The 13,876-nt window shown below is 41.7% G+C and overlaps 1 protein-coding gene across 5 annotated transcripts in view; it reads right to left on the reverse strand.

The window, feature by feature from the left end:
• Sestd1 (SEC14 and spectrin domain containing 1) overlaps positions 1-13,876 on the reverse strand; it is a 96,747-nt gene that overhangs the window by 30,592 nt on the left and 52,279 nt on the right. For 4 of the 5 annotated variants that reach the window (XM_076569749.1, XM_076569747.1, XM_042275522.2 and 1 more), the window contains 4 exons: positions 13,149-13,262; positions 6,125-6,238; positions 4,744-4,841; positions 2,014-2,069 (listed from right to left, as the gene is read on the reverse strand). In XM_076569749.1, the coding sequence (XP_076425864.1) occupies positions 2,014-2,069; positions 4,744-4,841; positions 6,125-6,238; positions 13,149-13,262 (382 nt within the window). The remainder of the gene's footprint in view (positions 1-2,013; positions 2,070-4,743; positions 4,842-6,124; positions 6,239-13,148; positions 13,263-13,876) is intronic. The other variant, XM_076569748.1, reaches the window with a different exon arrangement.

Genomic DNA, 13,876 nt, shown 5'->3' on the forward strand with positions numbered 1-13,876 from the left:
TAAGGAACTAAAATCTATATCATACTGAAAACTGAAATACAGCTGAATAATTATATCAAATCTATTCTGATTTAAAAAAATTATTCCTGGCATTTTATAATTGGAAAAACATTTGTTTTAAAAATCTGTACAAATACTTAAACACATGGAATGTTGCATGGGCTCCATATATATCTTTAATATCAGAATCCATTATTTTTTTCCTAGCCTGACAACTGTTATCTTAGCATTTCTACCAGAGAGCACTTAGGACAATTATTTCAGAAAACAATCTGCTGCCTCAGTGCCTGGGCTCAGGTTCTGACCAGAGGGTTTATTGACTGCATATACACATGATTAACTCTGCCATCAAAGAAGGACTGCGGCCCAGTGCCTGCTGGGAATGTATGCCACTCCTGAGCCACATTTTAGCCCTTGTTTATGTTCCTGACTCTGAGATGAGGTCTCCACAAGCTCGTCAAGCTTCCGTTTAACTCATGTGGATCAGGCAGACCTTGAACTTGTTACCTTCCTGACCCTGCCTCCTAGGAGCTGTGCCACCAGGCCCAGTCTGACTATTTCTGCTTCAGTGTTACACCTTCTGAAAACTGTATGTAACAAGCGCTCCCTCCCAGATCGTGTTGAAGGATAAAAGAGTTACCACACAGAGGACTTAGATCTGTGCCTGGAACCCAGAAAGACTGGGAGGATAAACTATTAATGTTTGAGGAGATTAGAAATATTAAAAGGATTCTAATGCATTCTCCTAGAAGTGATGGCTCTCTGTTGCAGACATGGGGCTAGCACACACGCAGCATGGAGCAGGGGCATCAGTGCACAGCATGGAGCAGGGGGCATCAGTGCAGAGCATGGAGCAGGGGCATCAGTGCAGAGCATGGAGCAGGGGCATCAGTGCAGAGCATGGAGCAGGGGCATCAGTGCACAGCATGGAGCAGGGGCATCAGTGCACAGCATGGAGCAGGGGGCATCAGTGCACAGCATGGAGCAGGGGCATCAGTGCACAGCATGGAGCAGGGGCATCAGTGCACAGCATGGAGCAGGGGGCATCAGTGCAGAGCATGGAGCAGGGGCATCAGTGCAGAGCATGGAGCAGGGGCATCAGTGCAGAGCATGGAGCAGGGGCATCAGTGCAGAGCATGGAGCAGGGGCATCAGTGCACAGCATGGAGCAGGGGGCATCAGTGCGCAGCATGGAGCAGGGGCATCAGTGCACAGCATGGAGCAGGGGCATCAGTGCATAGCATGGAGCAGGGGCATCAGTGCATAGCATGGAGCAGGGGGCATCAGTGCAGAGCATGGAGCAGGGGCATCAGTGCGCAGCATGGAGCAGGGGCATCAGTGCAGAGCAGGGGGCATCAGTGCAGAGCATGGAGCAGGGGCATCAGTGCAGAGCATGGAGCAGGGGCATCAGTGCAGAGCATGGAGCAGGGGCATCAGTGCAGAGCATGGAGCAGGGGCATCAGTGCAGAGCATGGAGCAGGGGCATCAGCCCACTGCCACGGGCTCAGTGTTCCACACATATGAGCACGAACTGCGGTCAACGGCCTCTGTACTTGGACCTGCTTTGAACTGTGCTGATAAGTTTTCTTACTTGACTATGAACAACTGATTTACTTAGGTTATTTTTTCATCTCTAAGCCTTGACTTCTTGAAGTATAAAATAGAGAAAATATTACGAATTATATATCTCAAACACTGTTGAGAGAATACAGCACATAACAAGTATTTAATAATCCTCGTAACAACCCAATGAGATAGAATTAAATACACTTTGTAAAATCCTTTTTATAAAATAGGAAATAAATCCAGTATTTCAAGGAGGAGACAATTTGTCACCACTAATTTTTAAATATTATACTAACACCATCAGGTTAAGCCCAAAGCAGTTTGAAAAAGTTCCCTTTAAATTCCTACTATATTAACCACATACACACTGAATAAATTTTTTAAACAGACTAGTTCTTTACTAGATTACTACTATTATCACTAATAAATGTTTTGTTTTTCACTTTACCTGTCTGAAGGACTGTCTCAGGGTCAACAGACGGAAGAAAGTTTAAGTCCACAGACCTGGCAAGTATCAAAAGAATCATTTTTAAATGTTATAATATTCCTATAAAGCTACTTCAGAAGTTGTTTTACACAAAATACATGTGTTCCAGAAGGACTGATGCTGACTTCTACCAGGTCAGTAAAGAGCCAACATCAGTGTTCCTCAAACTGCTCCATAATGTAGGAAATGATTACTACCAAACTCATCTGATGGAGCCAAAACCAGAGAGGAACACAGCAAAAGAGAACAATTTCCCCGGATGAAAACTAAATGCACAAAATCTTCGATATAATATTTGCAAACCAAATTCAACAACACATTAAGAGGATTATATACTTAACTGCCAAGTCGGGCTGGCATCACAGCAAATATAAGAAAGGTTCAACATATATAATTAAGTAAGTGTAATAGAGAACACACAGACTTCAGGACAGAAACCTCAACAGACAAAAGCAGACAAGGGTTTCCCTTCTCTCTACTCTTATTCAACACAGTATCTGAAGTCTTAGCTAGAGCAGTGAAGGAAAAGAACTAAAGGGATACAAAAAGGAGAGGAAAAAGTCAAATTACCCCTTCATAAAGATGACACAGTCCATGATCATATAACTAAAACATCCTACAGAGATAACCAGAAAACTCGTAGACCTGCTAAAACACGTTTAGCAAAAGTCAACCTGGAGAAACGACTAACATGAATACACATATGCATGCATGTGTGATGTCCTAACAGTTATGCTCCACACCTTCTCTACTGTGGTCCTGTTTCTTGGGCAGCTGGATTTCTGCCTTCACTTTCTGAAACATGTGAGAAAGAGAAAATTCAAGAAAGCTAGAGGAGCTAGCAAATCATAGCCAAAGACCATACTGCTATATGCTGAACTAAATTCTGTAATTTGTTAACTGATCTATGCCCTCACCTCTTGGGTAGCCAAGATGTTCCTGAGGGCTAACATAATGAAGGTTGATAAAAATTTTCAAGAGATGGAAGGGATTCTATTACTTAAGTATGAAAAAAACTGAACAATAACATTCGAATGTGGAAAGAGACTGGTAGACACAAGATTTTATTAATACTTCATATGGACACACAAGTCAGCATTTCCCAGTCTTTCTCAAACACTCTTACTAGAGAAAGAGAATGGGGCCCTGAACTATTGTCATATAAGCATGGGAGGTCTAAAGAAGCAATCAGACAGGCTTCTTTGATGCTGTGCTCCCTTGGAGCCCTTAGGCCAGGTTTATAGCCATGAGCAGGGATAGAATACAGAATTAAATTCTGTCCATCAACTCATTTTCTATGGGTACCTTCTTCATATGCACGTCTCTCCTGAGAAATAAAAGTGTATGTGACAGCTATATAGGAATCACATACTTAGCCATATATATGTATTTACACTTTTATAAGGTGTTGTGGAACTCTGTTCCCCAAGTAGGATACTCCAATTGCTGTTTTGAAATAGAGCAGCTACATTTAGCATCAAGAGACTGTCCTAAGACTGGCCCATTAACATTTTCCTGTGAGAGAGGATGGGGGTGCATTAGACAGCACAAGAGGCCTCTCCCCACTGGCTGGATATACAAGGGGCTGATACTTGCTAGACCGAGAGTCTCTTCTTTGTGATACAGCTGCCTATAAGTTGCCTACTGTCTTGTAGGTAACCTCTCACCCATGCTCTCCTAAGTAACCTAAATAAATTATTGGTTCACTAAGCTGGAACTGTGTGGAACCATGACTCTAGTGGGTCACAGGTGCTCTGTCTGGGACAAAAAGACATTGTCTGGGACTCCATGGGAGAAGCCACACAATATAGACTATGTACAAGACATTAACAGTTGTGACTATTTAAGGTATCCTTAATTAGACTGAAATTCAAAGTATTTGTTTTTATATTCTGAACTCATTTTAATCAACATTTGGTAAAACTATCATCCTCTTACATCCATGTGACTGTGTTATTTCAGGTGACTGACACATGACCATATTTACATTCGTATTCATAGGTTCCAATACAGGGTCACAGTCAGATGCAAAGGAGCTAGATGAGAATGCTTGCCGATTCCTGCAAACTTCCTAATAAGAAAGCACAGTTCTAGTGACCACCGACAATCAAAAGCTCAGGGCTGATTTATTTCTTAATGTGCTTTAGCCTTAGGCAGAAAGGAACTTGGTCCACCAACCAAAAGGTTAAGACTGGCGAGGCTATAGAGGGCAATGAACACCCTGGTAAGGTAGTAAGTCTGGAAAGCTACAGATGGATGATACAACTCAACCACTATGTCAAGTATGATGAAATGCCGAACTCTTTACATTAAACTTACAACTATCAAGTTTCAGGACAAGAATTCTATATGTTAGATATTTGGTTCTAATGAACTTAAATAAAGTTGTAAGAATTTTATTTCGAGCTGCAGGTGTTCCCAGGAAAAGGCAAAACCAAGAAGAGTAGAAAGTGGCTTCATTTTCAAAGTATGTTCTTATAACACAATGCTTCCCAGGACAAGGAAAAAGGAAAACAGCCAGGCTCATCAGAAAGTACCTTTTTAAAAGCCACTTAAGTCAAAGGAGGGCTGTGTGTGTCAAGCAGATGCTCACTAGCTGTGTGTGGCAGTTCTGAGTAGAGCTTTGTTCACTGTGGTCCTCTTAACCTGAGCCAGCAGCATGGGCATCCTTCACCAGATGACCGTACCTACCTCTCCTTCTCCTGCTCATTCCCCTTATCACTTCCATTGTTAATCAGAGCCAGCTCATCCAGTAATGATGTAGACTCCTTTGTAAACTTCTCAAAGACCTGCAACACGAGAGTGTATAGACATACCATGAATAATCTCAAATCAATACATAATAAGGACTTCAGTGAACAGCAGCAGCATTAGTCAGTGGGATTTCTTTTCCTTCTCAGAAAGTCACATGGTGCAATTCAACCACCAGAGCACAACAGTGCACAGAGCCCAGAACAAAATCACATCTCAAGCAATGAAGAGTTTTAATGGCAATGGAATTTTCAAATTTAAATGCATTAAAGTACTCAAACTTTATTTTTATAATTTACTATATTATAATTTATAAATATAATATATAATGAATAATATAATTTATTTCCATTCTTATCCTTCTTTGAGAACCATCTGTACCAATAAAAAATTTCACAACTACACAAATGTTACTGAGACCAGTTATAGCCACCAATTTTAGTTACAGACTATTTCTTCAGCTTATTCTATCACCAGTCAAGACTGATCGTATGTAACGGTCAAGAGGTTTACAGACAAGTATGTAGTATAAAGATACATCACTTATCATTTTAACATGAGTCCATAAGTATTTCTGAGAAGGGATTTGGGCACATCTGAACACAGGTAGACAGACATACAGATGTCTGATAGACGTGTCACTGTTTAGATACAGGGCAGGAATGGCTGTTCATTCAGGGATAGCCACAGTTCCCTAAAGTCAGCATGCAGTCTCAAGAAGCTACTTTAGATACCATTCTCTCCACAATTCAATAAAAGAATGCTGTGTGACACAGAGCAGCACACCTCAGAAGTCTGGACAAGGAGAAGCTTTCTGAAATGACAAGCTTAGTCTGTCATGCTGCACCGCAGGCTGATAACTCACATGATGAGTATCTTCTGAAATGGTTGTGTCGTGGAGACCACCTCTCAAGACACCGTGCTGCTGTCACTCTGCTTTAAGGGCCATCCTGAGCCAACGGTACAGCTAACGCAGAGTGCTACTGTGCCCTGCCGGGCTGATCTAAATATTTCAGTCCGTATTCGTTTTGTCTTGCTCACAATTGCACAAGATAGTACTATTATTACGATTACTGTGCTATCGATAGGAAAACTAAGACATAGAGAAATTAACTATCAGGGAAGGTCACACACCCAATCTCTAGCATCAGGACTCTAGCCAAGTGACCCTGACTACAGAGTGTGGACTCCAAACACTACTAGGACACACAATGTGCTACTTCATTTTTATAGAAACAACCTACATCTCAGTTGATTAAAATGAGAAAGTTAGTCACATGTAGAGACATTTGACTATCTTGTTTTATAATAATATACCCACCAGCCTCTTATTTAGCCAGTCCATGTGATCGTAGGTAAGACTCCCACCAAAGTCTTCTGTCAGCTGGCATGGCTCTATGTAACGAGTCAGCTTATTGGCAGACACTAAAATAACCTATGGAGGAGAAGAAAAAGCACTAAGTGAACTATTAAAGTCTCCGAAGGTAAATAAAGAAACAGAATTAAGATAAAACATGCAATACTGCTTCAAAATGATAGCAAATTATCGTTTATTTGGTTAATGCAACAACATTTCAAATCAATTCAATTATGGTTATCTGCTTTAAAATCTACCAAAAAATTCTGACAATACCAACATTTTTTTAAAAAAATACTAGCAGCTCAGATAAATCTATTTCAATACCTTATCAATATTAAAAATCCATTGGTAATAAAAATCTTTTCCTTAATAAAATCATTTGACAAAGAATTTTTATAACAGTTTAAAATTAGCTGGCTGAACTAAAATGATAAAGAAGTACTTTCTAGGCAAGCCCTGTACTCCTAGCATCCAGACTGTGACATCCAAACACCATTTCTCAGTGAAAGGACCAGACGAGTCAGAGTGCTGACGAAGTATGCAGAAGAACACCATCTCGCCCAGGTCACTAACACTGACAGAGAGACCACTATGGCAGCACCAAAGGGGCCTGGAAAGATCTTCACTGACTAAAGATGTCCGTAAAAATAAAGTGGACTGAAACACTGAATGGTTTAAATCTGTGAACCTAAAAGAAATGGTAATCTTCAGGCTAAGCCAAGGGATGAAGTCATTATGTTGAAGATCAGCAACAGAGGGCGGTAAACACGGGCAGCAGCTTCCGTAAGAGGGACGGATGGCGGGCACACAGCAAGAGGGACGGATGGCAGGCACACAGCAAGAGGGACGGATGGCGGGCACACAGCAAGAGGGACGGATGGCGGGCACACAGCAAGAGGGATGGGTGGCAGGCACACAGCAAGAGAGACCGAGGGCAGGCACACAGCAAGAGAGACCGAGGGCAGGCACACAGCAAGAGAGACCGAGGGCAGGCACACAGCAAGAGAGACCGAGGGCAGGCACACAGCAAGAGGGACGGATGGCAGGCAAGCCTCTCACTATGCAAGCGCTCCAGCGAGGACACGGAGAAAGTGCAGCAGAACTGAGAGGCTGAGACGCTGAATGGCACAACCGTTAACAAAAATGGATAATGGTCGACAAGGGAGTCTCATTATCAAGGAACACATTGCGAGGAGAGCAGCCTTGGGGAAATGTGACTGTGGAAATCAAGGCTAAAGATGGTGAACGTGTGTTCAATATATTGCAGGATGCTCACTGCAATGTGCTCATGATGGGAATGCTGCATCTGTCCAAGGTGCAAAAGATGAAAGCTGGTCTGCCCAAGAATGACAACAATGTGTTTTAAAAAAAAAAAAAAAAGAAAGAAAAAGAAAAGAAACTGAGGATTAAAAAGCTTCACTTAATGGAAAAGCCCATGACCCCACAACCGACACCAGGAGGACTGCATTCCTTTGTTCCCAGGAAGCAGACACCATTCAAAATCCTTCCTGTGTCTGTAACAGTTCTCAAAGAAAACCTCAGCAGAAGGAAACAAAACAAAAACCTAACTGAAGAAATAAAACGAATTCCCAAGAAACACAAAACACTGCTAACAACATTTCCAAAGAGTAAAAATCAACTTATTCTGAGCTGTACATGAACTATGAGAGACCACAGCCCCATTCAGGCTGCCCAAAGAACGTGTTCCTATGTAGAAGCAGTTACTCGGACTTTATAGACACAGAAGAAAAGAAAGTGGTTCATGGAAAGCCTTTTTCAATCAAAGCTTTCTGATCAAGTTCTCAGCTTTCGGGTTGGTGGAAGCTAGTGGTCTACTGTTAATCCATTCTGAAGGTCTTCTTCACTTGTCGTTGAGATGACAGTAGGTCAGACACAGAGGTGAGCTATTTGGGGGGCTAAGGATGGCCCAAAGGAATCTGGCTCTAGATGTATAATATTCCAACTCTCCACAAAGTTCTAATAAACTTCTATTAAAACTAAAAAACTAAATGTGGCCAGGGGTGTCTTTGACAAAGGAACATAAAGAACACCTTTGGTCTTGGATCTCACCACTGACAGACATCAAGAAAGGTAATAAGGCCGGGCGGTGGTGGCGCACGCCTTTGATCCCAACACTTGGGAGGCAGAGGCAGGCGGATCTCTGTGAGTTCAAGGCCAGTCTGGGCTACCAAGTGAGTTCCAGGAAAGGCGCAAAGCTACACAGAGAAACCCTGTCTCGAAAAACCAAAAAAAAAAAAAAAAAAAAAAAAAAAAGAAAGGTAATAAGAACAGAGAAGAACACAAATTTGAATTAATATACTTTTATTACTATGAGTGTTTACAGCTGAAAAGGGGTGGGGGCAGCATTCTGATTTTGGGTGTCTCCATTTGAGGACAGCATTAATGCCAGGTCTAGTCTTGTCATTAACATACACATACACTCTCCTCTGACCGGCGACACTTGTCAGTCATTGGTGAGGTGCTCCTGGGGGGGAGAAGGAACTTGAACACACTGCTAGTGAAAAGGAAGCTGAGCAAGTGGGTATGGATTCAGACAGTAAGGGTGACAGAGAAACACTGACGTCAGCAAGGAAAGGCCTACCCAGTGGACAGAGAGCGGTACTGCCCAAGTGAACAGGAGAGAGGTCACTAGAGGAAAAATTCACATGGGTGGGAAAGAAAATGAGAAAGCTGGTGGGAACAATTGACAGGACCACAAGTTGCTCAGCTGATTAATGCTGTGGAAAGCTAATAGTGAAACTTTGGTATATTATATCTAATTCTAGAAAGTAAAGAACTTGGTCATGCTTGTAAGAACATCAGTATTTGTAACAAAATTATACTGTTAAAAAATAAGTAGAATATCTACAAAGACATAGGTTTTTGTTTTTTTTCTCATCAAAGCCCAAATGATCAGAAATGACTCCAAGGAAAATAATTTTCAATTAAATAAGAATCAATGTTGATGAGAAAAGGAAGAAACAAAGAGCTAAAGAGGCCCACAGAAATCCACAAAGATACCCCCACAAAAGACTGCTGGCAATGGTCGAGAGACAGCCAGGATGGACCTACTCTGGTGATGGGATGGCCAAACACCCTAATAGTTGTGCCATAAACCCCATCCAAGGACTGAGGAATCTGGATGCAGACATCCACGGCTAGGCCCCGGGTGGAGCACTGGGAGTCTAATTAGTGAGAAAGAGGTGGGTTTATATGAGCAAGAATTGTTGAAACCAAGGTTGGATAAAGCACAGGGACAAATAGCCAAACAAATGAAAACACATGAACTATGAACCAAAGGCTGAGGGGCCCCCAACTGAATCAGGCCCTCTGAATAGGTGAGACAGTCGATTGGCTTGATCTGTTTGGGAGGCATCTAGGCAGTGGTACCAGGTCCTAGGCTCGTTGCATGAGTTAGCTGTTTGAAACCTGGGACTTATGCAGGGACGCTGCATACTCAATCTGGATGCTCAATCTGGGAGGAGGGGACAGGACCTGCCTGGACTGAGTCTATCAGGTCGATCCCAGTCCTCGGGGAGACCTTGATCTGGAGGAGGTGGGAATGGGGAGTGGGCTGGGGGGAAGGGGAGGGGGGCAGGAAGGGAGAGAACAAGGGAATCTGTGGCTATTATATAGAACTGAATAGTATTGTAAAATAGAAAAAAAAATAGAAAAAAAAAGAATCAATGTTGAATTTAATTCTATCTCTAAGCTCTAAGTACCACTTAATAGCTGGTGCTGAACTTCCCTTTAAAGTTGAATATGTTTCGTGACAAAATAACCAGCATTTGAAATTAATCCCATTTCTTTAGGACATCAAGCTTTTAATAAGCACTTATTTACTGGGTAAATATCAAAACCGAATCTCTTCAGTGTCTAAGAGAAAATATACTGATACAAGAAGCTTCATTCATTAAACTCTTCCATTTTTAAGTCAAACATCTATGACATCAGCCCAAAGCTCTTTTTTCTTTTCCTCCAAGATGCTGGTTCATTCACACAGGAGCAGACACCAGTGCCTAAGCAGGATGTGACAGGCTTTCATAAAAGGCACTGGGCTTTCCCTATTCTGCTCACAGTTTGCGTCTGAACAGCTGGCACCTGCGTACGTGGCATGCTCGCAGGATAATGTTCCCTGCGGGTCCTAGCTATGTGCTACGAGTCTGAAGTGCTCGCTCTCCTTGGTGCCAACCACAGCATGCAGGCTTTCTTGGCCTCCTCGGCTTCTGGGATATGGTTTCCCACACACGCTGTTAGGAGAATACTCTGTACTAGCTGGAGCCATCTTCCTTGAGTTGGCTGGCACGCATCTCTCCACTAAGTCCACATATCAGTCAAGTCTACCAATGACAGGGCTGCGAGAACAAGCAGGAGAAATAGCTGGTTTCTACTGAGTATGTAGAAAGCCAGAAAGAGCACTGCTCCAACCAAAGGAACTGCAGAGACATCTGAAGCCTGCGGTACCCTGGGGAAAAGAATAAAACAAAGCCAAGAGCCAAACCAACTCGTGGCTACTGTAGCTCAACACTTTCTCTCCCCACTAACACCCAAAAAGATAAGTGGTTAACATGCAGACACAAATGCGATGTTCCTCGATTTTTACTGTCTTAAAACGTCCAACAGTCAATTCAGAATAAAATCACCACAGTCAAGACTCAGAGCCAACAATATAAACACTAAGAGACACAAATGGTAATGTGTCAGGTAGCGGGAACTATGCAGATAGCTATAATGTGGAGAACAAAAGGTCATGGACAGGGATGGATGAGAGATCACCAAAGACAAAACACAGACTCCTTCCTCACTTAGGGTTTAAGGGGGCTGGATTTTTGGATACCACCCCAAGTACCAAAATCTAAAGATTTTCAAGTTTTCTAAGTACAGTGTACCTGCATTTGTATTACCCCACATAAAACTCCTTCTACTGTAAATCAACTCTAGATTACTTATGATATCTAATAAAATGCAAATGCTAGAACAATTGTTAAAGTGTATGGTTTAGGAATAAAGGCTATGTTCAGTCCAGAAAGAAGTGCATGCATCTGTTTGTGAGTTTTGGGGGGTTTGTGTGTGTGTGTGGTTGTGCGTGCATGCCTGCTTGCCTGCCTGTTTGTCTGTTTGTACAATGTAAGTGGAGGCTAGAGGACAACCTTGGATATCCTTCCTCAAGATCTTGGGTGCCATACACCCTGTTTGTTTGTTTGTTTAAACATGGGGTCTCTCATTGGCATCAAGGTCACTAAGGTCACTAGCCAGCTCCAGGAATCTGTCTGTTTCCATCTCCCAAGGACTGGAATTACAATTATGTTCCATCATGTATGACTTTTTCACTTGGGTTCAGGGATTGAAATCAGGTCCTTATACTTGCTCAGAAAGCGAGTTAGCAATGGAGCGATCTCCTGATCCCAGAAGGAACTTTTTCAAATATTTTCCTATGTGATTTGAATCCACAAATGTGAACACTTGGATGGAAGGCTGGGGATGCAAGAATCAAATGGATACACAGCAAAACCTTGGCAACAGACGAGGAGACTTTCCAGTGGTCTTGTCAACACACTGAGTACAACCAAAAAGAGCCTGAAAATGGATCAAAATTGAAAAAAACCCAAAAGAGAAAACACCCAAACTAGGCTGGGAACATAGCTCCATAGCAGAGCACTTGTCTACCATTCACAAGACCCTAAGTTCATCCCCAGAACTTAAAAAAAAAAAAAAAAACTAACAAGAAGGGGATGATATGGGGTTTAAAATAAAGCAGGTCAAATAAGAAAAGTGAGAAAATTTCAAATCATCTAACATGGACATAGTTAAAATTCCAGAAATATAGAAAGCAGGGGTACAGAGATATTTCAAATCAAAGTGCCAGAGAATTTTCACAATTAATGAGGGACCTAGTCCCTAGTCCGGAGATAGAAGAACTCTAGAGACTACAAACAGAATGAATGCCAAGTGAAAGATCCACATGTATGAAAGAGAAGTGCTGAAACCCAATCAAAGTGGAATCCTGAAGGTTGTCCAAGGGAGAGAGTGACCGAAGCGTAAAGGTTAAAGACGAATACAGCAGACTCCATGTGAGAAAACCCCGAAAACAAACGGGGCAGATCATGGACAACACACTCCTACCTCCACTCTAAGGTCTAGAGCAGCCTAGTAACTGCTACATTTCCTCTCCATAATCACTGAAAACCTTAAATACAAAGATTCTAGTTATCTAGGAGTTAGTAAAGAGTGTACAGATGGAAATCAAACTTTCAGAGTGTGGTATTGTGTTCCCCCAAATATTGTGCACGCTAATAAACTTATCTCAGGTCAGAGACAGAGCAGCCACAATATTAAACATAAGGGATAGGCAGTGGTAACACATGCCTTTAATCCTAGCATTCCAGAGGCAGAAATCCATGTGTTCAAGGATACAGACAGGCATGGTGACTCATCACGCCTTTAATCCCAGAAAGCAAGCCTTTAATCCCAGAGTGGTGGTAGAAAGCAGAAAGGTATATAAGGCATGAGGACCAGAAACTAGAAGCATTTGGCCTGGTTAAGCATTTGGCCTGGTTAAGCATTTGACTGGTTAAGCATTCAGGCTTCTAGCAGCAGTTCAGCTGAGACCCATTGGATGAGGACTCAGAAGCTTCTAGTCTGAGGAAACAAGACCAGCTGAGAAGTTGGCCAGGTGAGGTTAGCTGTGGCTTGTTCTGTCTCTCTGATCTACCAGCATTGACCCCAATAACTGGCCTCGGGTTTGATTTTATTAATAAGAACTTTTAAGATTCATGCTACATCACAGTTTATGAAAAAGACTCTCATTCAGCAAGTGTATGAGTGCTGAGTGTAGACTAGTTACGGTTCAGCAGGCACAAAGCAAGTACTTTTAAGTAACTAACAGATCATGCACAGTAATATCAGCAAACTCTACTTTCAAGGATGCAACACAACTGTTTTCATAAACATTATATTTATGATATATTATATTTATAATCTTTACCTCAAAGCCAAGTCTATCCTTTTCTTTCCAAAAACAAAAGTGTGTTACTTTCTTATCCCAGAATTCATCTGGCTTCACTACACATACAAGGGATACCTCAGCTGGAACAACATTCTGCAAAACATAGAAGAATAAGTATAAATTACACATGCAAATGACTTACTAAATGTGCAAATTACTAAACACTTGTGAGGATGCTACAATACTTAGAAAAGAAATCAAATAATAAAGCAGAAGAAACTCTCCAAACTCAAAACTTAAATGGCAATAAAGAAAGACAAGCTATTAGGAAAGTTTTCAAACAGTTCTAAACATACCATACATGTTGATTACATTTGTTATACGCAGTATCCCTGCTGGGAGTATGTTTAGATTAAACCACAAGACTTACATTTTAGCTAAGAAACTGGAAAATTGGTTTTTCTATAGTATGGGATAAATGCTTTCTAATACCACCATCATAAAGAATTTCTTCAGGAAATGAGAAATCCATTCCTCACAAAGTTAGTTTCTTACCTGCCACTACATAAAAAGTCAGGATTCTTTGTGATTATTAACTGCAAGAAGAAGATAAAACCACTTTTCACACAACACAATTTCACACTTTCTAAAATGACCTGGAGTGGTAGGTAACTTAGTAAGTGCTTCCTATGAATTAGGAAGCTGCACAGAAGTCTAACTTGGAGATACAACTATTCAATTCTGTGGTGGAGCATGAGCAGAAATCC

This window comes from Peromyscus maniculatus, chromosome 4 (genome assembly GCF_049852395.1).
Source record: "Peromyscus maniculatus bairdii isolate BWxNUB_F1_BW_parent chromosome 4, HU_Pman_BW_mat_3.1, whole genome shotgun sequence".
Lineage (NCBI taxonomy): Eukaryota > Metazoa > Chordata > Mammalia > Rodentia > Cricetidae > Peromyscus > Peromyscus maniculatus.